Here is a 25,839-nt window from a genome sequence, read left to right as displayed (position 1 = left end):
GGTCCACTGCCAGCCACGGCTGCGGTGTTTGTCGCGGGGAAACGGACCTGCCTCTCGTTCTCCGCAGACCACCAACCTCTCCAGTGCTGCAAGCAAACGAGGTGCATCATCACTTGTTTTTTGCGTTCATTAGCGAAATCCTCCCTTTACCGTTTGACGTGTTTAAACTTCTATCCGAACTGGACACCTGTTTTTCGCAGGCTGTGCAAAAACGTTAAAGTAGTGTTTGAGGATATACCGTGTCAGCGCGATGATTTAACCTGTCATGTCCAAAAGATTTAAATGAGTGTTCAATATCTACAGCGAAATAACAATTTGCAGCATAATGCAGGAGCTTCAGCAATTGTACTTGGTATCAAAACAAAAAGTAACAGTCCATATCGTTATGTCTTTTCGTTCTACTGGAGGTAATCGCTTTTGGTTATAATAATCAACAAAGGCTAAGGATTCAGAGTACATGAAGAACGTGCCCCGGAGCTGCTATGTAATGCCACAAGGTATTGTCTTCTATTGCTCTGAGAACACCTAATGGGTTTTTCGTATTCTTCCTCTGATGGTGGGTGTTTTAAACCAAACCGATTATCCCCAGGTTAACAAGACTAAATATGCGATTTCAACTGTTCATTTCATTTTTATTCGTGACCTTGGCTTTTAAACTGCAACAGCAAACTTTCTTTTCGTTGGCATTCGAAAGATGACGAAAATACCACGAGAACGATGTGCTCATAATGTTGGGTCTGAAACTACTTGCTAAATACTCTTAGAAATTTGCACAAGATTAAGCATGTAGGACATCCGCAAATGAGAGACATGATAATTTATTTAGACAGATCGGCTTCAGTTGCACTAATATTTATTCTAACCACGAGCGGTTTCGTGATTTTAAAACCACTTCTTCCAGTGTATGAAATTATTGTGTTTGGTAACACATCACATGCTGTCGGGCCAGTAAGTGTGAGAGCTCCATTCAGTGCATGTTGACGAAAACTTCCCGCCTCGGGAACGCCAACCAAAAGCGGATTGGGAATCTTCCACTGACTGGCACGACTGCTTGTTATGTATTACCATTACAATAATTTCATGCACCTGAAGATGGGATTTTTAAAATCCCGAAACCGGTCGTGATTTTAATCAATATTAGTGTACTGAAGCGGATCACTCTAAATTAATAATCTCATAAATCTGCTGAATTTGTGTACCACGGTGGCAGGAATCGTTATGAGCAGTGATAAGAGGGAGACTCATACCAGCCTTCGTTGTTAAATTTAGCAGCAAAAAGATTGGGGGTGGTTCCAGTGCAACAGCTGATTCGTATCACACTTTGTGGTCTACCATTCATTTGCCGAAAGTCTCGTTTCAGTAACTTAATTCGGTTACAACAGATTTAAAAGGAGAAAAAACATCATTTATGTTGGTATGACAAAGTACTTTAGCGGTCGAAACGCAGTGTCGAATACTGTCAAGGAATACGTCGTGCACGATGCAAACGAAATGTACAGTCGATTACGAAATCCTTTGACATATCCTGACAATACTTCCCCTTATCATTACTAGAGATCAGTTGAACAAGAGCTACATGGTGAAGTAGCGGAGTTTTCCCAGTCAGCTTTTCGACCTTTGTATCTGTGCTTAACTATAAGGGTCAGTCAAATGAAAACGACACAGATGGAAATAAAGTAAGTAAACTGTATATTACGAAAGTAATCGTCGTAATTTTTAATAAATTTACCCCACCATGAGACGAAGTGGTCAATCCCATCGTAGAAGCCGGCCGCGGTGGTCTAGCGGTTCTAGGCGCTCAGTCCGGAACGGCGCGACTGCTACGGTCGCAGGTTCGAATCCTGCCTCGGGCATGGATGTGTGTGATGTCCTTAGGTTAGTTATGTTTAAGTAGTTCTAAGTTCTAGGGGACTGATGACCACAGCAGTTGAGTCCCATAGTGCTCAGAGCCATTTGAACCATTTGAACCATCGTAGAAAAATGGCTGTACCCAGACGTGCGCCTCTTTGAGGAAAATCGGTGGCCACGAATGTCTTTTCTCAGGGCTTCCACAATCTGTAAATTACATGGTGAGAGACCGGACCTGTGAAGAGGGTGTCGACTTCACAGCGTAGCTTCTGCTGCATAGTCGAAACAACCTTGGAACATCTATGTACGTCCACATGTTGCCACAGTTGTCTCGACTAGGCGGCAGACGTTTCGTTGGGAAGCCCTTATACATCGTCAACTGATGCCCGATCTCACTCCATGAGATTTCATTGTTTTTGGAGCCCTGATGAAAGCCATGCGTTGACTTGCTTTGGACAAAGATGTGAGAGCCTTGGTACAATCACGGTTCCGTAAGCAATCACAACCATTTTTCCACGAAGGCATTAACCATGTTGTCACACGGTGGGGAACAGCGGCGAATACTTTTGAAATAGTAAACAGTTTACTTACTTTCTTCAATCTCTATCGATTTCATTTGAGTGCCTCTGATACTTAATCTGAAGCCCGGAATGATACATTATTGTATTAATTTTCCTTCACTGTGCAGTACGACATTAATCAGCTCACCATGATGTTAGCATACTACCTTCATCATTTCCGTCCTTTGCTCACTTTAGAGATCACAGTTTCGTTCATTTATTGTTAGAACCGAAAACGAGGCATCAGCAAATTTACTTATAAAAATATGTACGCCTGCTTCTGATACCAGTGAGAATAAAAGGAGCTGTTTTACATCACGGTGCAGCACCAAAATGAGTAGTCGCATTAGTCATATGGATTAACGCAGTTGACACTAGTTTGGGAACAGAATGCTACTATCGCCTACTAGAGAGATGTATTCTTTTGTTTCCGTCGAGTACAGACCACATACCGACCAATCTTTGCATAATGCGATCTTGAGACCCTCTCTTAATAATTTATTATCAACAGCATTTTACAGCTTTGCATTGTCACAAACTCAGTGGAGGAAAGTTGGTTTGAAGTCTTGATCAAAGTACATAAAAGATACCTCGAAATCAGTTTCCTGAATTAGTGACTGTCACCAGGCTACAATATGTGTCTTACAATACAAGCTTGTGAAGCAGTTTTGTATCTATTTGGATCTGAAGAAACAACCAATTTGACACGAAGAAGCACAACTGTTGAAATTAATGATATTTTTCCCACAGGAATACAATGAAGAAGTAAATGGACAGGAATTAACTGTTAGACTACACCCACTTGAAAAAAGCGGCTTATCAGCCGAACTGTGCACGGAAGATCAAGAGAGTTAATTGCATCTGTGGAGGATAAGGTGACTTATGTATGACAACACATTACTGAAACACTATTGCCAGTATGTGATTCTCAATGTTGGCATCCAGGGCTCAGAAGATATGGAAAAGTTAAGTGATTGCAGAGTGTTCAAACACGTTGTGGTGAAAATGCCGAACCATACTTCTGAAAGCGTAGACATAACTGGCTCCATCTGACTGCCAGAATTCCACTAACCAAACATTTTACCTGATGTAGCAGCATCTCAAATGCATTCGCAGTAACCGAGGTAGGTAACAGCGATAATCTGGCGGATTCGTGACCACTGGAGGCGCCACGACAGCACGTGGGACTATCAAATTCCACCTGGAGACCCGAACGACCTAAGCACGAACTTAGGGCTATACCGTCATAAACCGAAGGCCTGATGGCGGCGGAACATTGCGCATTCGAAAACTACAACGTAAAATTTGTCCCGTCCCGATGCGCATCTCAAGAAATCCTCCGCATCCCTCTTTGCCGTTAGAAGTCGCATTCCCTCGAAGTCGCTGTAATAGGAGGCTCGTAGATGCTCACGAAGAGAGTTCCCTCCGTACGCTCGGCACACAATCGTGATCGACGCTGCCGCCGAGTTCGCCCGAACGCAGCGCCTTCCGGCACCAGACTGATGCTACTCCGTGGACCCAATCGTCTCCACAGCCAGTAGCGTAACACGTGAGCGCACCGAAGCCTGGCGATTGTCGCAACCTGGGCTGTGGATACACGCACAGCTAGTAGTGTCTTCCCTCTCCCCCCTCCCTCCCCCCTTCCACCCACCCTGTTTCCCTCCGCCACTGTTTCCTAAGCACGGCACGTCGGTAATCAACTCGGTAACGTCACCAATTACACGAAAGTGATATTAACTTTTCATGGGAATACCATTAGTCCTTCACTCTTGCATTTATTTACAACACAATTTTTCCCTGATGTACGTCTTACCCGATATGATTGTGGAAGTATTTCTTTCACATCTGACTACAATTGCTACTTTATTCTTTATTAATACTTCTGACATCACTATTGCTAGTAATACAACCCGTGGAGCCAACGTGTGTGACGAGAACCGTTATGGTTACTGCTGTAAGAGCGACGAGGACGAGGTGATGAGGTAAGGATGCGCACGTCTCTGGAGAAAGGACCTCATCTCCCCACGCTCTACCCCTGACGCAGACTGCTGGCAGCACACGCACACACACACACACTCACACACACACACAGCAGAGCAGCCGCCACCCAGAGTCGGCTTGCCTCCCTCCACAGCCACTGTGCCCGTGCCGGGACGTTTTTCAGCAGCTGTCCCCGCGCACCGCCGTCGTCTCCGCTGTGGGGGTGGGGTGGGGGGCGGAGCGGAGGATGCCCGCCGCACGGTATAAATACCCGGGGAAGCGCAGGGAACAGCATCAGTCGCCATCCGGTGATCCTACCTACAGTGGTCCTCACAGCACAACGAGCAGCAACAGCCATGAAGACGGTGCGTATGTGCGACGTGTGTTAGAAACGACTCAGCATTCCGTACCAGTACTTTCCGGTTAAGAGTAACTTCGAACAACGCCGATATGTATTGCGTAGTCTTCAACGGCGAGTGTCAATTTGAGTAACATCCTTTTCGGTAACAGGAATGGTCATTCTGAAACACTAAAACAACTATAAAACAACAGTTTCGTCGTCCTGAAGTGGGTCGCTGCAGAGACGGTCGAAACGTCAGTTTTATTGTTGTCTCCGTGTTCGGTATGTCGCCGCCTAATACAAAAAAGGATTTTGTGCAAAATATCCTTCTCTATAGGGCCTGTACTTCTTTCGAATTTTCATTACTTAAGTCTCCTTATTTCAGCTCCCTTGTAATTCGCCACACATTGAATTCCTTAAAAATCTGCAGGAAACTTCCTGTCAGTTTTTCTTCGCAGTAACTGGAACGTCTTGCACAAATGCTTGGGTTCATTAACCGGTGAACTTTATGGTAACAAATTGCAAGAGCTCTCGCGGTATGGGGATGGCACTGGACTCGCATTCGGGAGGAGAGCCGTTCAAAACTCCGCCCGGTCTTCCACATTTAGCTTTCCTGCAAATTTTTCGTCGCTGAAAGTTTGAACCCTATCTCTTCTTGACATGTTACATCGATCTAAGATCCTCTTCCAACATATTCTATCTCGAAACGTTAACTTAAAAAAAAAAAACCAGTTATTTCTTGTTCAGTAATCGGGAAAAGGATCACTGTTTGATGACGCTTTAGAAAAAGGATATACTATTGGAACGCACGGTGAGTCAGAGGAAAGTAAATATTCACAATATACGACTTCTGAATCGCTTGTTACATGAACGGATAGTACCAGGAAGTCTAAGCTCAAAACAGACAATTCGTGGACTGTCATTGTTCTTGGGCGAACATTGAGAACTGCAATGTTCTCGTCTGTCATCAGTATTTGGTGGTAAATGTGCTACTGACAGAATCTGTTCCGTGTGTTCCCACCTGATTAGTACGAATATTTCTTATAATTCATAGTGGGCTAACAATGCAGGCCGACTCAATTTTTTCACTGAGAGTATTAAGGATGCGAAGTTAGTGATTTTCCTACACCTACTGAACTGACTGCTCGAATATTTTTCTTAAACTGTTCTATTCGAGACATCTTTTCGCATTCTTCCTCCGACTACGTGCTCCTACTCCTTATAAGTTGACGTTTAATTTCATTCCAGTACTGGATTATGACGTGTCACAAACTTCTTGAAAGAAGCTATTTAGAGAAAAAAATGGTTTCGTGTGTTAAGACCGTTCCTTTAAAAATCTCAGTCGAGATGCGCTAATACCATTGGCTAGAAACACAAGTACCTAATTTTCAGTATCTAGTAAATTTATAATTTACTTAAGCACTATAGCACCTAGCAACGTTGCAGGGTACTTTGACGTAAGAGCGTCCGAAACTTCATCTGACCTTTCGGAGCGAAATTTCTCCAAACTGCTCTGAATTACCGTGGCCTGAAAAGCAACGCGAGGAATCTTAACCGGGCACACTTATGATCAAAAGCAAAACGTGTCTGCAATCCGAATGTTGGCTTAAACACGTGGCTCGCTCCTCCTGAAAGTGGTATGTTGTTGTCTTCCTCCGACCTCCGATTGACTTAACCAGTCAGTTCAGTTACACCGGTTGGTATAGTTTAGCGTGGACTCCGAAACACAGCGCAACGTGATACTATTCACGCACATAAATGAAGGCTGAAGGTGAAAGAAGAAACTAGTTAAAAATACATTTGACCGACAGGGGTTTGAACTCTGCACCTTTGATTTTATGGTCTGACAGCGATGCAGCCGCCTACAACACAGTAGCTATAGTTCGACACAACTTGTATGTGACACGATACAGGGAATAACTGAGCCCGTGTTCCATTTACTGCTATATTTTCTATACTTAGAAGGGTTGAGAAGAGCAGTTCTGCTTAGAGATTAGCGCCCACTTCAGCAACTGGCTGAGTCGTTAGGAGATTTCAAGGTGTAGAACGTAGGACAGTATTCGTTCCTGGCCTCAAAGTGTGAAAAGTCTATCAACTGGAGTTCTCAAATGGTTCAAATGGCTCTAAGCACTATGGGACTTAACATCTGAGGTCATCAGTCCCATAGACTTAAAACTACTTAAACCTAACTAACCTAAAGACATCACACAGCCATGCCCGAGGCAGGATTCGAACCTGCGACCGTCGCAGCAGCACGGTTCCGGACTGAAGCGCCTAGAACCGCTCGGCCACAGCGGCCGTCCTGGCGTTCTCAGATTCGAAGTATAAGTTCACTTATCAGTAACTTTATATGGCGTGGAGTTGCTCTAGGATGCTTACTGAAACATCCGCTTTGAACATAACAGCGTGGTATGCTGATCTCCATGTGTGCAACGCTGACAAGAAATCTTAACAATTTCTTAGTTTCCACATTAAGAGGTTAATGATGAGAATCAGTGGGATCTCACAATGAGATTGAGAGGCCTGTACGGGCAGATGTCTACACTGCGGAAGAAAAGCTGCGCAAAAGGAGCGGGAGTCGTTATAAAACAAACAGCCTCCGGGGAGCACGTGCTCGAGCGTGTGGTAGCGGCGTACAGGTGACTGCTAATTGCGTGCGAAGTAGCCACGAGTCTTCTTGCGAAAGGCGGAGGGGGCCTCCAGCCGCCTTCCTCTCGCAAGAAGCGGCAGCACATGCGGCGGAGAGGGTGGAAAAGGGCCCTCCCAGATAGCATCTCTCCCGCATGCGCCTGCTGCTGTTACGTGGGGACTGGGACGCGTCGCAATATGCTGACTTACAGCACCGTCCGACACTTAACTCCGTCCTTCATCGCTCGACTGCTGCTTCTTCTGTGAGTTCCCCTCTGTTCCACCTGTGCCACTTGTTGTCGGAAAGATGAGTGGAAGGCTGAGATCGTCGGTAGATGAAAATACGATCAAACGAGATTTTTGACTGCATTAACGATCTCTTAATATGGAGGACGAAGCATATCATATAGGACTGAGAATCACAGATAGTTGTAAAAATACTTGTTTATTTCAATGACAAAGCGGACAATACTAATATTCTCTGTATGTCCATTTTTTTCAGAGATGGTTGCGGGACTCGGCTGTTCGATACTGGATGTCAAATCAAACACCTTTCGGCCGTCAGGTTTCCAAACTTATTTTATTTGGCTACCAGTTTCGGCGATTTACTAAGCCATCTTCAGGCCCCTTCCCACACGACGCTCATGGACCTGAAGATGGCGTAGTCAATCGCCGAAACTGGTACTCCGTCTTCAGGCCACGAATGGCCTACCGGGACCATCCGACCGCCGCGCCATCCTCAGAGGAGGATGAGGATAGGAGGGGTGTGGGGTCAGCACACCGCTCTCCCGGTCGTTATGATGGTATTCTTGACCGAACCCGCAACTATTCGGTCGAGTAGCTCCTCAATTGGCATCACGAGGCTGAGTGCACACCGAAAAATGCCAACAGCGCATGGCAGCCTGGATGGTCACCCATCCAAGTGCCGAACACGCCCGACAGCGCTTAACTTCGGTGATCTCACGGGAACCGGTGTATCCACAGCGAAAAGGCGCCGAAACTGGTAGCCAAATTAAATATGTTTAGAAACTAGACGGCAGAAAGGTGTTTGATTCGACTTCCAATACTAACAGTATCTTCAGATTTTTTACAGGTGAAGCAGTTATTAAATTTTCAGGAACGTAAAACTGGGCACTTCACGAAACTCAGACATCCGTTCATTGGTTGCCTGCTTGAGAAAATGCGGAAAATATGCAAGGGAGACTACTTACAAAATACTTGTGGAATACCCCGTAGAATAAAGGTGAAGTGTATAGGATCAATACCAAATAAAACTGAACCTATACAAATGAGGCAGAAAGTATAGTCACAGCTTTGTTTACCTCACGTAATAGTGTCACGGAATTGCTTAAAGATCTGAACTGACGAAGTTTGAAGAAGAAGAAATCCAAAGTGGAGCTGGGTGATTCGTTACGACTAACCCATTTTCTTCACAGCTATATTTAACCATGCATTTCTTCAGGTTTTCCCGGCGAAATGTTGACATGTTCGCGCACGATATTTCGACGGCGTGATGCGCTGTCTTCTTTGCTGAATAAGACATTGAGTCACGCCGTCGAAATATGGTGCGCTAACGTTACCAACAACCGGCAGAGGATTGCGTTATTCAATATACTTAACTAGCTTATCCTGCAGCATGGAACGTAAACTAAACTGTCATTTATTGTTACTTAGCTGTATAGTCTTCGTAACGTACATCTGCTCGTCAGACTTCAGTATTATGGAATCTTTTATGTAGGTCATCATTGTATACATGAATTGTAAAAAGTACAGTGAAAAGGGGAAGGAAACGAGAGGATATGGGGAATCTCAGTACCGTCACGGTCTATTGCTGTATATTCGTACACACTTGTTTACTTCGCTTTTTTTTCTTGCTTACTCTGTCTGAGAAACGAAATAATTTTTTGGCCATAGTAGAATGTAGTTTGAAAAATATGACTAACGTTAGAGGCCAGTTTACCAACCCAAGAGGATTCCGTTAAAATATGAACTAAAAAAGTCATTATGGTTTATCATATGTATGGCATCTGTTCTGTTGAACTTGTCTGACAGAACAGACATCACACAAAATAGTATATAACATCAGTGCCGATGCACACTGTTTCCCAAATCTTGTGGCAATTATCAAAGCTGCAAGCAATGACAATAATGGATGCTGGACGCCACATGTGCAGTGTGCGACACATTGAGAATTTGGGTGGAGCGGTAAGTATGTCTGGATAGCCGAAGCAGTAAAGGCGACCGCTCGCGAAAATGGGATATCCGGGTTGGAGTCACCGTGCGGCTCAAATTTTCATTTGTCGTCATTTAATTTCATTCAGTGCCCAATTGTGGCTGAAATATGTATTTCTCTTTTAACAATACATTTAAAAAATCGCATCCATCGAGTTGTTTTGATCACTAGGTGTGACGTCTGTTAGGACAAGCACAAATGAACACATGAAGCCCGGCGTTTGGCCTCACAAGGGCTGGGTGCACGCCACTTGTCAGCAGCGTCCGGTAGACACAGACGGTCACCCTTCCAAGAGCTAGCCAAGACCGACACCGATTAACTTCGGCTAACACTGCGGCAACGCCATTGGCAAAATCTGTTTAACACGCATTCAAAAGAAATATAATCCATCACTTTCGTAGCCCATCAAGTCACAATGTCATAGCTTTGTTAAGGTTCTCTGTCAGTGTGGAAGAGAGCGCTTCGTCCTTTTAAACGTGAACCCAGTGAAATTTATCGACGATTGATGTGAATCAGGTAAGGCGGGTGACGAATGTTTAGGGCCTTTCACCATTTCAAGTGCGATAGGCTGCAGAGAGCAAGACCGCGAGCCAACGCGCATAATTCAGGAGGTCCCCTTGGCTGCCGCACAAGCCAGAATGAGCCAAGCGACCGTGAAACCTGGATGGAAGGCGAAAGCTACGCTGTCGTCTTCTTCTGGTGTGATGGGGAGCTACGATATGCTGCGATGTCTTTTGCCTGCTCATGAATGGAGTCCATGTGTGACATGGTTGTAGGCACACGAGGTAAAAGATGAATTTCGACAGGGTATGCACACTGCATACGCTCCTCTAGAGCCTAACTTGAAACACTGAATACGGGGCAACATCTCTGTTACACAAATTGTCACGGGGAGATTTGCGTTGTTATAGAAGACGTATTGCTAAGTTTCCACAAGAGAAAACGTAATCAAGCAGATTATTCTGAAATCTTTATCATCAAATTGATGTATGTCAAAAAACGTCAGAAGTATATTTTCTCACATGACTCTAGAAAAATTAAAAATGGCGGCAGTATTTGCATAGGCGCCATGAAAAGAACGAAACTAGTGAATAGTCAAGAGGCTTCCAATTACTAATCACGTACCGTCCGATATGAATTACTTGTGTACCATTAGGGCAAATAAAACTAGCAAGCAAACAATTAAGGTACGTTCCATTATTGCGTCCAGTTTTTTGGTAACAATTTTTTTCAGTGTTACTAACAGTTATCTATAACTTTTATTTCCTATTCTGTCAGTGACACATTAATATGAAATGAGTACAGTATACAAAAATTAAATGTATGAAATTCTTATTTTCGAACACTATTCGTTACTGTTACTAAAGATCCAGGCAGCAAGCTGTATGCGAGAAATTTTCAGACTGCTAGATGCCCGGAAGAAGGGTGGAGTGGGGCGGGATATAGTAGTGAAAGGGGGTGGGGAGTTGTGATGTGGATAGACCGGTAAGGAGGAACATAGTTTTTGTGAAGTAACAGTATATTTCCGACAGCAATGTGTGTCTATCAAGAAGGAAACTTTCACCCTACAGCAGAGTGTGCGAAGAAACTGGAACTCGGCACCTCTGCCTTTGTGGCCAAGTGTTCTACCGAATGAGCTACTCAGACACGAGACAGGACGCGTCCTCATAGCTTTGATTCCGTCCGTACCTGTATATGTAGTTTTATTTTCGTGGTTATCTAGTTTCTCTGGATTATTGATGTACTAAATGTACCTTTTCCTGGCCAAACACGTAAAAAGGGATGAAGGTAGCTATATTGTCCTTGTATAGAGCTTTTGTAGGAATTTCTTTCTTTGTTTTCACGAACAGGGCTGTTGTGAGGCAATGCATTAAAATTTCATTGTCTATTTCTTTCGTTGAAGCCAACCCCAATGCTTGAGTATTTCAACATTCAGCACTGGTCGAGTCAGTTCGGCAGATACAAGGGGCTACAGAGCCCCCATTTCTAGCAATTTTAAGCAGCCTGTGCAAATATAATAAAGATTGGGTTGTGATATTTGGAAATTTTTGGGACGAATTTTCCCATTTTAATGAGAACAGCAACGAAGACTTACACACACCTACGTTTGTCAGTACTGAGCAACTGCTTCTTAGAACTTATTCTCTGGAAAACAATTCTTACGGTACCTGAATCCGAAACATGGACACGCTATTTCGAAGGGGCTGACTCGGCAGATCGGTGAAAGTGGGAAGAGAGGGGTCACGATCGTTGGAACTGGAGCCTTTCGGGCTACGCTGGAATTGCTCCCGGAAGCAGTAGCGAGAAATCGTAGCAGCATCTTAAGCATCCTGTGGGCGACGTTGTGAATGAAGACAGGCCTGAAATGCAACGTCAGTCGTAGAGAGACAATGTCACGTGCTACGACCTGAATTCGTTTTACGCTCGAGCGGTTCAGTCTCGCCAATTAGTACGCAAATCACTTGTGCTACTTACGTCTGCTCCTCACCGTTACACGTGCCCCCAAAGAAAGCACTTGGAGCGGGCGTGTCGTCATCAGGAGCACGTGTGTCCTGCAGGCGCTTCCAGCAATGTGTGTGTCATCGCGTGGGTTGAGCCCCACCCTGCGGTACACCACGTCGTAAATACGTGTTGACTTCTGTGTTTACGCAATGAGACTTCCCCTTAACTTCGCACAGAGTCATACGTATGAGTTCTCAGCAAACGTTTTCCCCTTATCAAAGCTAATTCCAATATGCTAGAGTTCAACGAATGATGACAATAATATTCCGAGAGAATGATAACCTCAACAAATTCAGTAATGATGTCATATAACGTAGTTCGTAAATTCAGGTAACAACCTGCTACGACTCTCACCTCCACAATACTTTCAATTTGTTATTTATTGAAAGACGTAAGAGAGCTTTTTCTGACATTATTCGTGCAAATATCGAAATCACATTTGGTTGTTACTGAAAAGTTGACATTTCAAGCTTATTGCAAAATGATTTTCTCCCCTAATAGATAAGCCACAACTAAGAACTGCTGTGTCCTGCGTTGTCCGCTTTCTTTAGACATGGAGAGGAGTTACGCATCTTCAGCTCGTCGTGTCTTATGGTGTCATCGGAAAGTAATGTTGACTGTTTTATTATTACAGGTCGCAGTCCTGATGATGGTCGTCGTTTCGGCGGTGGTCGCTAGGCCACAGGCCCCCAGCGGACAGAACACGTCACCAATCCCGATCATCAGCTATGTCAACGAGGGTGTCAACTTTGACGGTTCCTACAAATGGAGGTACGTGTAGATTTTGATCTTATGTTCTAATCTATGATGGTGGGTTGCAAAAACCGTGCACCACGACCAACAGATTATTAAAAATCAGTATTCTGACTAACTTAATGTCGTCAACCATAACTTCGCCTCCAGTGCAAACCAGCGAGCCTCAGAGTAGCACTTACACCCAAGGTCCCCCCAACTATGTTTAGATTTATCATAAACCCAGTTCCGTCCTGCAGTTTTATCCCTTTGCTCTTCCCTCTGTTCCAATGACAGTTACACTCAGATCTCTTTTCCTATGTCCTCTATACTTGTTCCCTCTCTGGCTCAATGTTCTACACATATTCCTCTCCTGTCAATTTCTGAGAGGAAAATTATGATATTGCCGTAGCAATAGAACATTTAGAGCAATCTTTGCGTATAAATTTAATTCTCATACGAATTAAAAAAAAAAAAAAAAAAAAAAACACGAGATAATAACCGGTATATGGAAACCATTAACGTGCATGTTGTCAAACCCCTCCAGTCCACGCCTTGCTCAAAGGCTGCATGTGTTTTGGACAAGCCTGTATCTCCATACTTAACCATACCTTGATATACAGTTCTAAATCCTACTAACATTTCGATACAAGCGACTAAAATTTGCCTCTAGACGTCAGACATTAGATATTTCTTATTATAAATTTTTGCGTTAACCTCCAGAGCATTCTATACAATGACTGTAGAATATGTATATGCGGAATGTTCTACCGTGCAACGCCTAAACTGTATATGTGTAATGTTCTAACGCCGACTTTGCACACTAAGATAAATGAAATAAATTGCAATCTGTAGTATAAATTCTTACAGACTTTATTTTTATACAGAGTGGTCAGAGACAATCTGAAGAGCTTATAAGGTTGTTGCAGAGTAGGTTACACTGAAAAATAATTGTTAAGAAAAAATTCAGTACGTAGCGCCGTTTTAGATTCAATTAGCATAGAAGTTAGCTAGTGTGGCCGCTGCGCGCGCAAATTGAAGCGGCCCGCCAGATACAATTAGCGTACGTTGCTCTTATAGCGTAGATAATAGCGATTAAGACTGCTCAGCGTTTGGCTCGTGTTCGATACCAACTACTGTCCCACGTCTAATATTTGTATCGTTTTATTGTTCGGTTTTAGGAAACAAAACAAATAACACGTTTGGCGGCGCCGTCTCTGGCGAGCAGTTTGAATTAGTGTTCACAAGAGCCTGATTGGCTAACTTCAATGCTAATTAAGCAGGTACCCATTATTACTGTGCAACGTACTTTACAAGGAGAGGCCGTAGATAACTAATGTCTTTGTAACTCCATGCGCGGTTCACAAGACTCGAAACTTGTTGGGCTAGCTGGAGTACAATGTTGCGCAGACAGCGTTCGTAAGGGATAGTGCGCAGACGTGACCCAGAGAAAGTCCAGCGGTCAGAGAACATCTGCAGAGGTCGCTTCTGGCAGCGAACAGCTGGTGAGTCAGTCTGCTCCGCGTATTGTTCACCCGTCGCACTTTCTCCCGTTTAACGGCTCTACCGCTCGTAAAGACTCCAGCCATGCTGCGTGAAGTCTACATTTTCCTCCGACAAGTGAAGCGCCGTTAATTCGCATTTCGGTGCACGGTCAATAAGGCACAGTACAGTACATCTTAGGGTAAACATAAGGTTGCCAGAACCTTGTAGAAACAGCTGCAACCCCCTGCTAAACGTATTATCAAAAGTAAGTGGAAAACTGTCGTATATTCCTTCCGTGAACTGCTCACTAGATACTCAAAGCGCCCCCCTCACTTTCATTCTTCTGAAGGATGAAGGTTTCATGACTAATTTATGTTTCAAAAAACAGGGCGCATCATAGACAATACATTAGAAGTCTTAGGCAGGTCAGCTCTCTGCTCAAATACTGCTCTGTCAGTCTACTGTACGACGCTGAGGTCGGACTGAATAATGCTCAGAATATGCAGGTCCATGCTTACGTACTTCATGAATGCTTTTGCTAAGACAGGTAGAGCCGGTTCCATTCTGAATAACGCAGCGAGTGAATGATATATAACGGTTTGTTCCTAGTACATATATTTCAAAGATAATTCGATCGATCCACTTTACTTAACTGAATAGTTGCAGATCTAAGCAACTTGTGCGCTGTTTTTAAAATGATCATTGCACTGCTTCCGCTCTGCACTAAAAGCTACGCAAGCAGAGAATATGGAATTATATTAATGGTGATGTGTCTTAGAGTAGAATCTTGTTATGTTCAGCATTACCTTGTCATGTATAACGTACCGATAAAAGGCAGGTTTAAGAAATTCGTCTCTTAAAGTAAGTCGCAAGCAAAGAAATGGTCATCAGATGAGCAGAATTATCTGTCTCCGATAAACAGTTAACAGCAGGAACACCCCTTCTTGTTTCGGAGAAATTCGAGGTACGAGTTTCAGTATTAGAAGTAATTATTGGACGAAAACTATACTGTAAGTATTGAACATAAATCCGGTGCCTCATGTCATTAATAAGTCTTCCTTAAAGGAAAGCTACCTAACTGTATAATAGCTAGCAATTTCAGGCTCCACAAATAGGGTAGCCAGCGAGACAACTCTTATAAGGTTTGGCATTTCTCATTCATACTGCCAGTATGACACCGCCGTAAGGTGGGTTGCCTGCAGACCAGGGATGCCACTCGGTTACCTGTCGCTGTACTAACGTCGCAATCTCAGCCCAGGCTGCATCAGTCACTTACATTTCGGTGCATAATTGCACGTCATTTAAGTTATTTAATTCACTTATTTCATTTGCAGCGTTCATTTACCGTTCTCTGTATGCCATACTGGAGCTTTGATGATTGGCATTATTTACGTGATTTAATATCTCTCGAACTTATACCACTCCACGTCATTCGGTTATTCAAGCCTGCCCGTGAATGTTGCTTCTTCGTGTTTTGTTAAGGTTTCATAGGGAGTATATAGAGATTAGGAATGCAGTTACTCAGTCAAGGTGTTTGTTCCGTTGAAGAGGAATGAATGGCAATAACAACAGCAAATCCAACTGAAAAACTAACCAAATGGCAGCATTCATTTAGATGTAGAGATTAGCCAATTTTTCCAGTACTTTTAGTGCTATTAAATAACATTTTGTCATTGTTAGTCCCGTCTCATAGTCCAGGCAACTCTGCGGACTTGATCTTCATGAGATCAAACGTAGATCATTTTGCAATAATATGCGCGGTAATGGAGAAACAGTTTACACCAAAACGTATCGACGCATGGTTGCCATGGAAATAAGAAGTCTTGCCGCTTGAGATTCTCAACTTGTCTAAGCACTAACCGTGACGCATCACCCGTAAACCTTGAAATAGTCTTGCTCATCGACGTCCACGTGTACTTGCGTCACGAGCCACTATATCTGTTTCTTCTAGTCAGATTTGTGTCATAAAGACCTACGAGCAGTTAATCGTTCAGTAGTTTGCAGTACTGAATGGTTCTCATTTTTAAAACTTCTGCTGGATGAAAATCATTAAAAGAAGACTTTTGATAAAAAACTTTTCCTTAAAAGACTCAGTTGTTTATTCAATAAAATCGGTGTATACTACCAGATCCATTAGATAGATCAGCCCATTGCATTTCAGCAAGAACGTAAAGACAGTTCATGTATTCAGTAGCTATCCAGAGTTCGTAGCGAATGAGTGTCACAGCGATTACGGAAAATATACCAAACTGAGCATAATTTGATGACGACATTGTGAATCTAAACCCATTTTAATTGCCCCCTGTGAAAGCTAATAAAGCAGCTAGTAACTTTTTCGCTCTTGTGCTCCATTAATTAGCGCGACAGTTTATTTCTCTAACGACATTGTATTACGGTGAAGTTGTCACTCGACATCTTCTTACTTCTTCAGCACAGAAGGTCTCGAACGGACTGTTTTTGAGTTCATGATTTCGGTTAGAACTGACTCCCGACTGCAGTGCTAGTTTCAACTACCAATCGTGTTTACTTGATAACTATCCCAGCATAAGGTATAATTACTCCGTTTCTCTCAGTTTCTGATTAATAAACTTTAACGTAGTTCTTCGTATTTAGTACAAAGTCTAAGCGAAGGAGTGTTTCGAATTATTTTACGAGCCAATTGGCACAATCACATTACATGTGCAAAGAGTTTGTTTAGCAGATGGAACAGTTAGTTCTGTCCTAGCGGTTTTCCAGCCAACCTTGCCATAAAGTAGGTGCTTTCTCAAAGTTATTTCGCAGCACTAATTTTGATTGACGACACTGTATTTTTATTTGATTTTATGGTGTACATCTCATCGTTGGAGCAGTTCTGAGTCTCGTTTAATAAACCGGGAAAAGGTCACGACAGCGAAAACTTTGCATTTTAGGAAACCAACGTCGCTAGCAACTTCGTGTTTCTACGTACATGGATGCATGCAGAGAGGCTATGTTACTGAAATGAGCCATACACGAAACTACGCCTTGTTAGATTATACCCATAGAACATTATGCAACCGTGGCACTGTAGCTTTACACCACTGTTGACATTGTGTCTTACCAAATTTCATCTACGATGATGTTTCACTACCAGTTTTGGATTCCCAGCGTTTGTCCGAGATTATCCACCACTAGCTGAGCAATTCTCTTCCTTTGCTTTCTATGCAGAAACGCTGGTGGTTGCTAAGACTAAGAAGGGATCATGCGAACACGGACTCGCTCTGTACCCCTTCCCTACCTCATCTCATGCGAAACCTGAGTACATATCAACGATTGTTCTGTTTATTCTAGCAACTTTACATCACTGAAGATATTCCAGCGTTCGGGGAAGCAGTAAATTGCACTTATGTATGAACCATATGTGACAATGGGTCCATTTTACATTAAACCATACGGTACATTACCGTCGTACCTTACCACATACCATCGCTGTAAAGATTCTTCGACTTCTTGCGCTTGTCCTCGTTTATCAGTGACTACTTATCGGTGCGAATTCATTTATTTGTTTATAAAAAAAATGGTTCAAATGGCTCTGAGCACTATGGGACTTAACTTCTGAGGTCATCAGTCACCTAGAACTTACAACTACTTAAACCTTACTAACCTAAGGAAATGACAAACATCGATGCCGGAGGCAGGATTCGAACCTACGACCGTAGTGGTCGCGCGGCTCCCGACTGTAGCGCCTAGAACGGCTCGGCCACTCCGGCCGGCATTTGTTTATCCTCTGCACTAGATGCCAGTTACAACGGACTATATGACCGAGTACTGGTCTGGCAAGTAAATATCTCACATGCATCTCACGGTCTACAACAAGATCTCTTTTAAAAAAGGAGTAAAGCGAGTCTCTTACTCACCATTCTGTGCAGCTATTAGTCGACCAATATATCATCGGCTATCGTGAGTTTTTATCGTAATATTTCACTAGGACACGCTGAAACGTTTGATGGCATGTGTATAACTGTCTTGAAATGGTTTCCTCAGCCACAACCGTACTTGTTTAATGTAAGGTCACCGCGTAGTTCTGCTAACGGACACGCGGGGCCAAGTGAAATGGCATCGTGGTCTGGCAGTACGGCGGTGGTGGCGTTGGTAACAACTAAAAACACAAATATTCGCTCTGTCTGTATCTGACACCCCCCCCCCCCCCCCCCCCACACACACACAGTGAAAAATATAGGGTAGTAATTTTGCGCTATAATTTCTGCACTTGTCACAACTATATCGTTAATACGCCTGAATAATGTGAGTCGACCCTGTTGCAGCTACGAGACGGGCAACGAGATCCGCGCCCAGGAGGAGGGTTACCTGAAGAACGCCGGCAACCCTGAGACCGAGGGCCAGGCGGCGCAGGGCTCTTACTCTTACACGGCGCCCGACGGCACCCGCATCGAGCTGACGTACACGGCCGACGAGAACGGCTTCGTTCCCCAAGGAGCCCATCTGCCCACGCCGCCACCAATCCCTGAGGCTATCCAGCGCGCCCTCGACTTCATCGCCAGCCAGCCGCCGCAGCCCGAGGACAACCAGCAGTAGGCCGTCCGGGACGCCGAATACACACACACATTCCCCCGACTTCGGACCGAACAGCGCTTGACACGTGAAGCTTCTCCGCGCCGCTCTTTTGCCAGACAGTTCGTCGCCGCCCGAGTATAAATACTTCCTCACTCATGCGACTGCATCCCACTAACACGAAAGGACACCTCCTTAGGTAGTCTGTAACGCGTAGACTTCTCGCATGTTCCATGTCTAAAGCCGCATTCGTCAGGCAAAGTAGCAGCACGGGGAAACATTGAGACGCTTCTTGCGGCCGCCTGGCGATCTAAAAAAAAATAAACTCACAGCATCTAAAGACCAGTTGATTCACCACCCAGCACGTGTTACTTACGCGCTAATAACTCGCTCTTTAAGCCCACAGCCGTAAATATCTCTTGGACTCAGTACTGTGCAACAAAACAGAATAATCAAAATTACTGTAGAGTTTTGGGGCACCAGCGTGTAACAGCTCTTGTCTCCAAGCAAACGTCATCTGTATTGGGAATGACAGACAGTTGTGTCCCAGTTGGTGTTTTGGTACTGGGGAACATTAAAGAAGTAGCCCTTCTAGTAGGTTGTCCAATAACAAGTTGTTCTGCGGCTTGTTAGATGGCTCCGTGCCATACCGCAGTACGATTCCAGCATTGACAAAAGCCACAGCCGTAATGTCCAAGGTCTCGCCCGCACAACTCATCGGCATGCCGGGTAGAGCGCGCCGGCAGCGACGTGTCGCCTGTGTCACTATGGAAATCCTCCACGCGACGCCCGACATTTTCGCACGAAACATATCGCCGCGAACGTCCTGTGGAATTGGCAACTGGACGGGCGTCTCCGTGGCGCAAATTCCGTATTCCAGTGGCGTCGGACGTCTCCAAGGCTAGACTCGATGTCACGCTGACGTGACCTTTCCCTTTCTGTACGTTTCAGTACAGCTACTGTCACAGGAAAATCGTCTCGCCGACAGGCTGCCGTAGTAGCGTCTCCGTGTCAATAGGACTACTGTGCATATTTGTATACACACCGTACTTAAAGGACCATTTTCAGGTTCCCATACTGCCACGTATCGCTCCACGTTTCTATGTTTTGTATGTATTTAATTGTGTATTCATTTTATTGGGTAATCTTACCCTTTCCTTGCTTCGGAAGAAGTGGCGACAACCGAAGCAGTCGCCGTCTTCAATGCCATTACTCATGTTTTATATTCTATATGCTACTGTATCATCGATGGTATGCACAATAAAAAGTTTTAAACAAATTTTCACACTTGTTTTAATTTATTCCCTCTTGTCTTAGAAGTATTAAGCAACAATATTTGTAAAAATCAGAAGGAAGTTTTTAATGTTTTTTAAAGACTTCCGTGAATTCTGATCACTGAGGATTAAGCTGTCATAAGTTCACTGAGTCGCACCCTCTAGCTCTCATAAGATGCCATTAACAACACTGCGAATATTACTGACGTAATATTAACTGTCGAAGTACACAGCTACCTGCTGAAAAATCCATATAATTTTCCTCTACAGCAATAGTTGTTTTCGTAAGCATAATCTAACTCTAAAGGCTGTACCTGCCCAAATTCTACGGTAATAATTATTGATAAAAATGGCATCTGCAGTCTTCCCGAACGTTTGTAACGGGATTTATTTAAATAAGTCATTATAATTTTTTAAATGATTCCATTTCTTGGTTCTTTCTTGAGCAGGACGAGGACCTGCTGTGGCTGTTAAGCACATAATATGTGATTACAGCACGAGTGCTCACATGTAAAACGTTAAACAACCCAGTGGTATTACAAAACCAGTCAGGTTAATTTCCATACCTACTTGTTTCACCCAGTCACTCTGAAATAACTACATTCGTCGAACGGACTTTTGACAGTTGTCGTGTCTAGCGATACGGACTATACGAGACCTTAACCTCAGAATTGCTTTACCCCTATTTCTCTTCCTTATTATTTTCTTCTTTATTATTTAACTTTCCCTGTAACAAACTTCAACTTAAAACTTGTTGGATATTTTGCAAGCAACGACGGCAGGATTTCGACACAAGTGCCAAATTAAGAATATGTTTTTCCTCTTATTCCTTAAGAGGATTTTCTGGTTAACACCAGATCGTGAACTTCTTTACACAGATACAGATCCATTTATTACTAAATGATTTCACACCATCTGTAGAATGTCGTTGGAAATTTTCGTAGATACTTCTCGTAAATATTGAGCAGAAAAATATGCTTTGAACAGAATTTGGCAGAAAATGCCCATCTGGAGAGCGATGATGATGTACACAATTTTTATTTCATTCTAGTCATTGCACAATTATTTGAACAGAATTAACGGTTTCGGCTATGCAATAGCCGTCTTCAGACACTGCAAGAGGAAGTATATTATTACTAACAACTTCAAAGGATTAAAAACAAATGGCAGAACTTATAACAAAAACATAGTATAACTCTCATTCTGCTGCATTGCAAGAGTTCGTAACAGGTAAAAGTAACACAAGTCAAAACTACCATTCGTGCTTCAGTCAGTTATATATAGGACGCAAATAAATCCTAGAGATTTAAAGTAAGTTAATTTAAAAGTGTGGTTCTTTAAAATGTTTTTAGTTGCATATAAGAAAACAAGGTTTTTAAATAATGTTTACTCAAATGAATAACGTAGATTGATGTTATTCAATTTTTTTAAGTAAACAGTTTTTATTTTGATTTATTAAATTCTGACCAAATTCTGACCAGTTGAAACAGTCAGAAGACGAATACATTTTCCATGTGGGTATACATTTTTCAAAAAATCTAGCTTTCTTATGTGTATTTTTTAAAGAATTGCTCTTTCACATGAACTTCCTTTTAAGTATTATGTATTTTTATTTGTATGTTATGCGTGCATCAACTCTCTCTAGGATCGCTTTGATTCCTGTATAGTTTTCGTGTATAGTTTTGACTCGTGTTATTTTTACATGTTATGACTTCCTGCAGAGCGGGAGAATGAGAAGTATATTGTGTTTTTCTTATAACTTTTGTCATTTGTTTTTAATCTTTTAAGGTAGTAGCCATTTATGTACTTTTTATTTGTGTAGTAGAATCTGAAGATAGCTATCACATAACCTACACTGATCATTCTATTCAAAAAGCTGTTCTATTAAGACAATTCAATAAAAATATGCTTTTATCTCGTACATTGTGATTTGTGTTCACGAGAACAGTCGCACATAAGTTTATCGAAACGCACACACAGACACACACACACACACACACACACACACACACACACACAAACACACACACACACACACACATTCACACACACACAAATGGTCTCTGTTTCGAACCGCTTGGTCAGTACGCGCTCCACTATAGTGCATCTAACATAAGAGCGCAGTATGAAACTTACTTGACTAAGTTATTTTGTACACTGACACAATAAATGTGCAATAAGTCATTTGAAACTGATCATTCGATACTTCCCTCAGGTACTGAATTGCTAAGCATCTAATTTTTTGACATATGGCTGTTTTTATACATCATATTTAGTTCTCCATGTGATTGTCAGCGATGCTTGCATTTTTCCAGCAATAGAGTCTTCACTATGCACAGGATCTATGCGCAGCCTTGGGAAATACGTCTGCTTAAGTCACTACTGACTCATCCCTTGGTGCATAATAACAGTGAGTCAATAACACGACACCGGCAGATGGCTAGGACAAACAGACACGCGAAGAGGAAATCGCTACGTAACATTTCTCATTGTAGCATCAGTTGACGCAAAAGTTAACTCCAGACATACGTTTTACAGTCTACTTTTATGAGAAAAGGACATTAGGAAAAAGCTAGCTTTGAATTACATTCGCTTCACTAAGAAAATCTGTAACAAAGAACGACAATCAGTAAAACACACGGCGGCAAACGAAAAAGTTAATTTTCTCGCTTAACCTCTCCGTGCCCTCTTATGAAAAATGCATTGTGATGCTGGAAATACTTTTTTACTTTCTGAGACCACTGATACATACAAGACATTCGCTTGGACTGTTATTATGAATGAACTATACGTACATATTAAGAAAGTAAGCTGTGTTTATAACCCGCTGTGGTTAGATAACGGAGGCACAGACGATGGGTGATATGTCAGTTTAGTGGCTTAATGATTCTTGTTGTCGCTTTTGTGTTATAGATTAATGGACGCACGATGCGAGCTATTACGGGTAAGTTTGTTTCACAGAAAATAACTCATCTAGGCTCTAGCGAGATTCGTTCTCCGTGCACTCTGCTTTTGAAGTTCGGATTGTAACAAACACTTACACGCTATAAGCCTGCAGTGTGCTAGTTCATCACTGAGCCATTACGGCGCATACTGATGGAAATAATTAAAACAAAGCAAATGGTACACTTACACGAAAGGAAAATTGTTCCTAAGTACTAGTTAGAAACACACCTCTTTAATGTTGTAGAGAAGAAGACTTCTGTGGCAGCACCACCTTCGAAACCACCTAATTACGGTGTGTCTTTGAATATATAAATAAATATAATGCTTGAGTCATCAGTACTATGAATGGTGTGATGCGACCTGTCAAAACGTCCTCTGTTCATCTCAGAGCGGCACTTGCACGAAACGTGCTCAATTATTCGTTGTATATATTCCAATCTCTGTCTTCCCCTACAGTTGTTATTCTCTGCAGTCCCCTCTAGTACCACGGAAGTTATTCCTCGATTCCTTAATACATGTTCAATGAAAAGTTTGTGAGAGTCTCTTGCAGACTTTGACTTGGTAGAAACGGAAAAGTACCTTGATGAGTTCTAGCCTTGAGAATCTGGTATCAAGACTGTCTCCACACAGTAGGACGATTTTTGGGATGAAATTGTGTAGAACCGCTTCGGTGATAATGGTTCTCTGAACGAGTGAAACAAGGCGGTAATCGGGTGATGCACTTCTGAAGTACATTGAGAAACACTAGCCTTTTGTGATGGAATAGCAACAGTTCCCTAGAAGACAAGTGCAGTTAGACGTTGCCTGTAAGCAAATTAGAATCACTGCATTCTATTGTTACCTTTTATTCACAACCATCTCAGTTACATTCAGAAACTTGAAAAACGTCCTACATCGCGATCGACGAATTTATAGGACAGAACTACATAATCTCTAACAGCATACTGCCAAGACAGTAATTTCGGAGTTACTACACTATCAATATTTATACTCAAACCACTGTGAAGTGCATGGCAAGAGTGTCATCATGAACAGTGATTCGATTTATAACTCACTTCTCAGGTCAAAGGCAAAATTGTCCACTACAGGGAACGTTACGTTTAGGATGGTTCTAAGAGATAGTTTCTGTGTACAGAGCTATATGTGTATAAAGAATGGTATCATGAAAACGAGAAAAGCTCTTATGATGAAGATTTATTTAGAGACAGCCACGTGACCACATGAAATTAAAGGAAGGCTCCTTGGCGTCAAACACGTAATTGTTTTTAGTTGCAAAATCTGTCACAGATTTTTTAACTAAAAATTTACGTTTTTGACATCATGGAACGCTCTTTTAATGTGATTTAGTGTTAAGCTCTGACTTGAAGATGATCGCCTAACGGAAGCTTGTTGTTCGTGAACTACTATACAGCGTGTTTGGCTGATAGAGGTACAAGAGAAGAGGGTGAATAGAGGGCAAAGAAAGAAACTTGAAAAACACCCTCAAGGTCTTCACTTTGACAGTGATCATGTGGTGCTGGCAGAGGTGAAGTTGTGGTTCTGTCAACACATCCAAACCGGCCGCGGTGGTCTAGCGGTTCTAGGCGCTCAGTCCGGAACCGCGCGACTGCTACGTTCGCAGGTTCGAATCCTGCCTCGGGCATGGATGTGTGTGATGTCCTTAGGTTAGTTAGGTTTAAGTAGTTCTAAGTTCTAGGGGACTGATGACCTCAGCAGTTAACTCCCATAATGCTCAGAGCCATTTGAACTATTTTTTTCAACACATCCAAACATCCTACATTGGCGGTATCAACAAAGCGGTCTCTAGTTGAGAGAAATGTGTTCGTCGTCAGGGTGAATATGTTGAGAAATAAATATGTTGTCATGAAAAAAATACAGATGTAGACTGTTAATAAGATTTAGTTTCTTTAAAAGTTTCAAGAGGATTCACACGCTTTCGTAAATGCAGTATATCTATAGCAAGAGCAGCATGTCTAGAAAGAGTAATTTGCTGACAGTGAATGTAAATGTAAACATCAGGAAGCCTTTTATGAATGTGTTTGTTTATAGTGTATCCTTGTACGGAAGTGAAAAGTGGACGATAAGAAGTTCATAGAGGAAGAAAAAAGAAGATTTTTGAATGTGATGGTACAGAAGAGTGTTGCAGTTAACGTGGAATGGTCGTATAATGAGTGGGCAGGTAATGAATCGAACTTCGTTAACAGAACAGATCGGTTGACAGGAAATATTCTGAGAAATGTAAGAATATAATACCATACTATACATACTGTAACATAACAATAATAAAGGGGAGTGTGGAGAGTATAAGCTGGTTATAGTAAGAAAGTTCAAATGGATGTTAGTTGCGGTAGTCATGCAAGATGAAGAGACTTCCACAGGATAGTGAGATGATCCAGACCAATCCTCGAACTCTAGGTCACAGCAAGAAGTACAGTGAAGTGACAAAAGTCATGCAATAGCGATATGCTCATATACAGATGGCAGTAGTATCGCGTACACCAGGTATAAAAGGACAGTGAATTGGCGGAGCTGGCATTTGTACTCGGGTGATCCATGTGAAGACATTCCCGACGTCAATATGGTCGAGCGACAGGAGTTAACATACTTTGAACGCGGAATGATGACGATGTTTGGTTTGTGGTGCGCTCAACTGCGCGGTTATCAGCGCCCGTACAAATTCCTAACCTTGCTCAGTCCAGTCTCGCCAGTTTCGTGAATGATGATGAAGTGATGAGGACAACACTAACATCCAGTCATCTCGAGGCAGGTGAAAGTCCCTGA

General features: G+C 42.8%; 1 protein-coding gene across 2 annotated transcripts; it reads left to right on the top strand.

Annotated features, from left to right (window-relative positions):
• The first annotated feature begins 4,658 nt into the window (after positions 1–4,658).
• LOC126203090 (endocuticle structural glycoprotein SgAbd-8-like) lies at positions 4,659–20,117 on the top strand. Of its 2 annotated transcripts, XM_049937334.1 has the most exons (3): positions 4,659–4,753; positions 12,726–12,862; positions 18,592–20,117. In XM_049937334.1, the coding sequence occupies exons 1-3, from the start codon at positions 4,745–4,747 to the stop codon at positions 18,860–18,862; spliced, it is 417 nt and encodes a 138-aa protein (XP_049793291.1). In that variant the 5' UTR covers positions 4,659–4,744; the 3' UTR covers positions 18,863–20,117. The 2 variants fall into 2 exon arrangements, with proteins under 2 accessions (XP_049793291.1, XP_049793290.1); XM_049937333.1 differs by lacking the exon at positions 4,659–4,753 and having other exon boundaries at positions 12,702–12,862.
• Positions 20,118–25,839: the final 5,722 nt, after the last annotated feature.

The sequence above is a fragment of the Schistocerca nitens genome, chromosome 9 (assembly GCF_023898315.1).
Source record: "Schistocerca nitens isolate TAMUIC-IGC-003100 chromosome 9, iqSchNite1.1, whole genome shotgun sequence".
In the NCBI taxonomy this organism is placed as follows: Eukaryota; Metazoa; Arthropoda; class Insecta; order Orthoptera; family Acrididae; genus Schistocerca; species Schistocerca nitens.
Note: the sequence above shows the minus strand (reverse complement) of the source record. Positions and strands in the feature narration are given on the sequence as shown.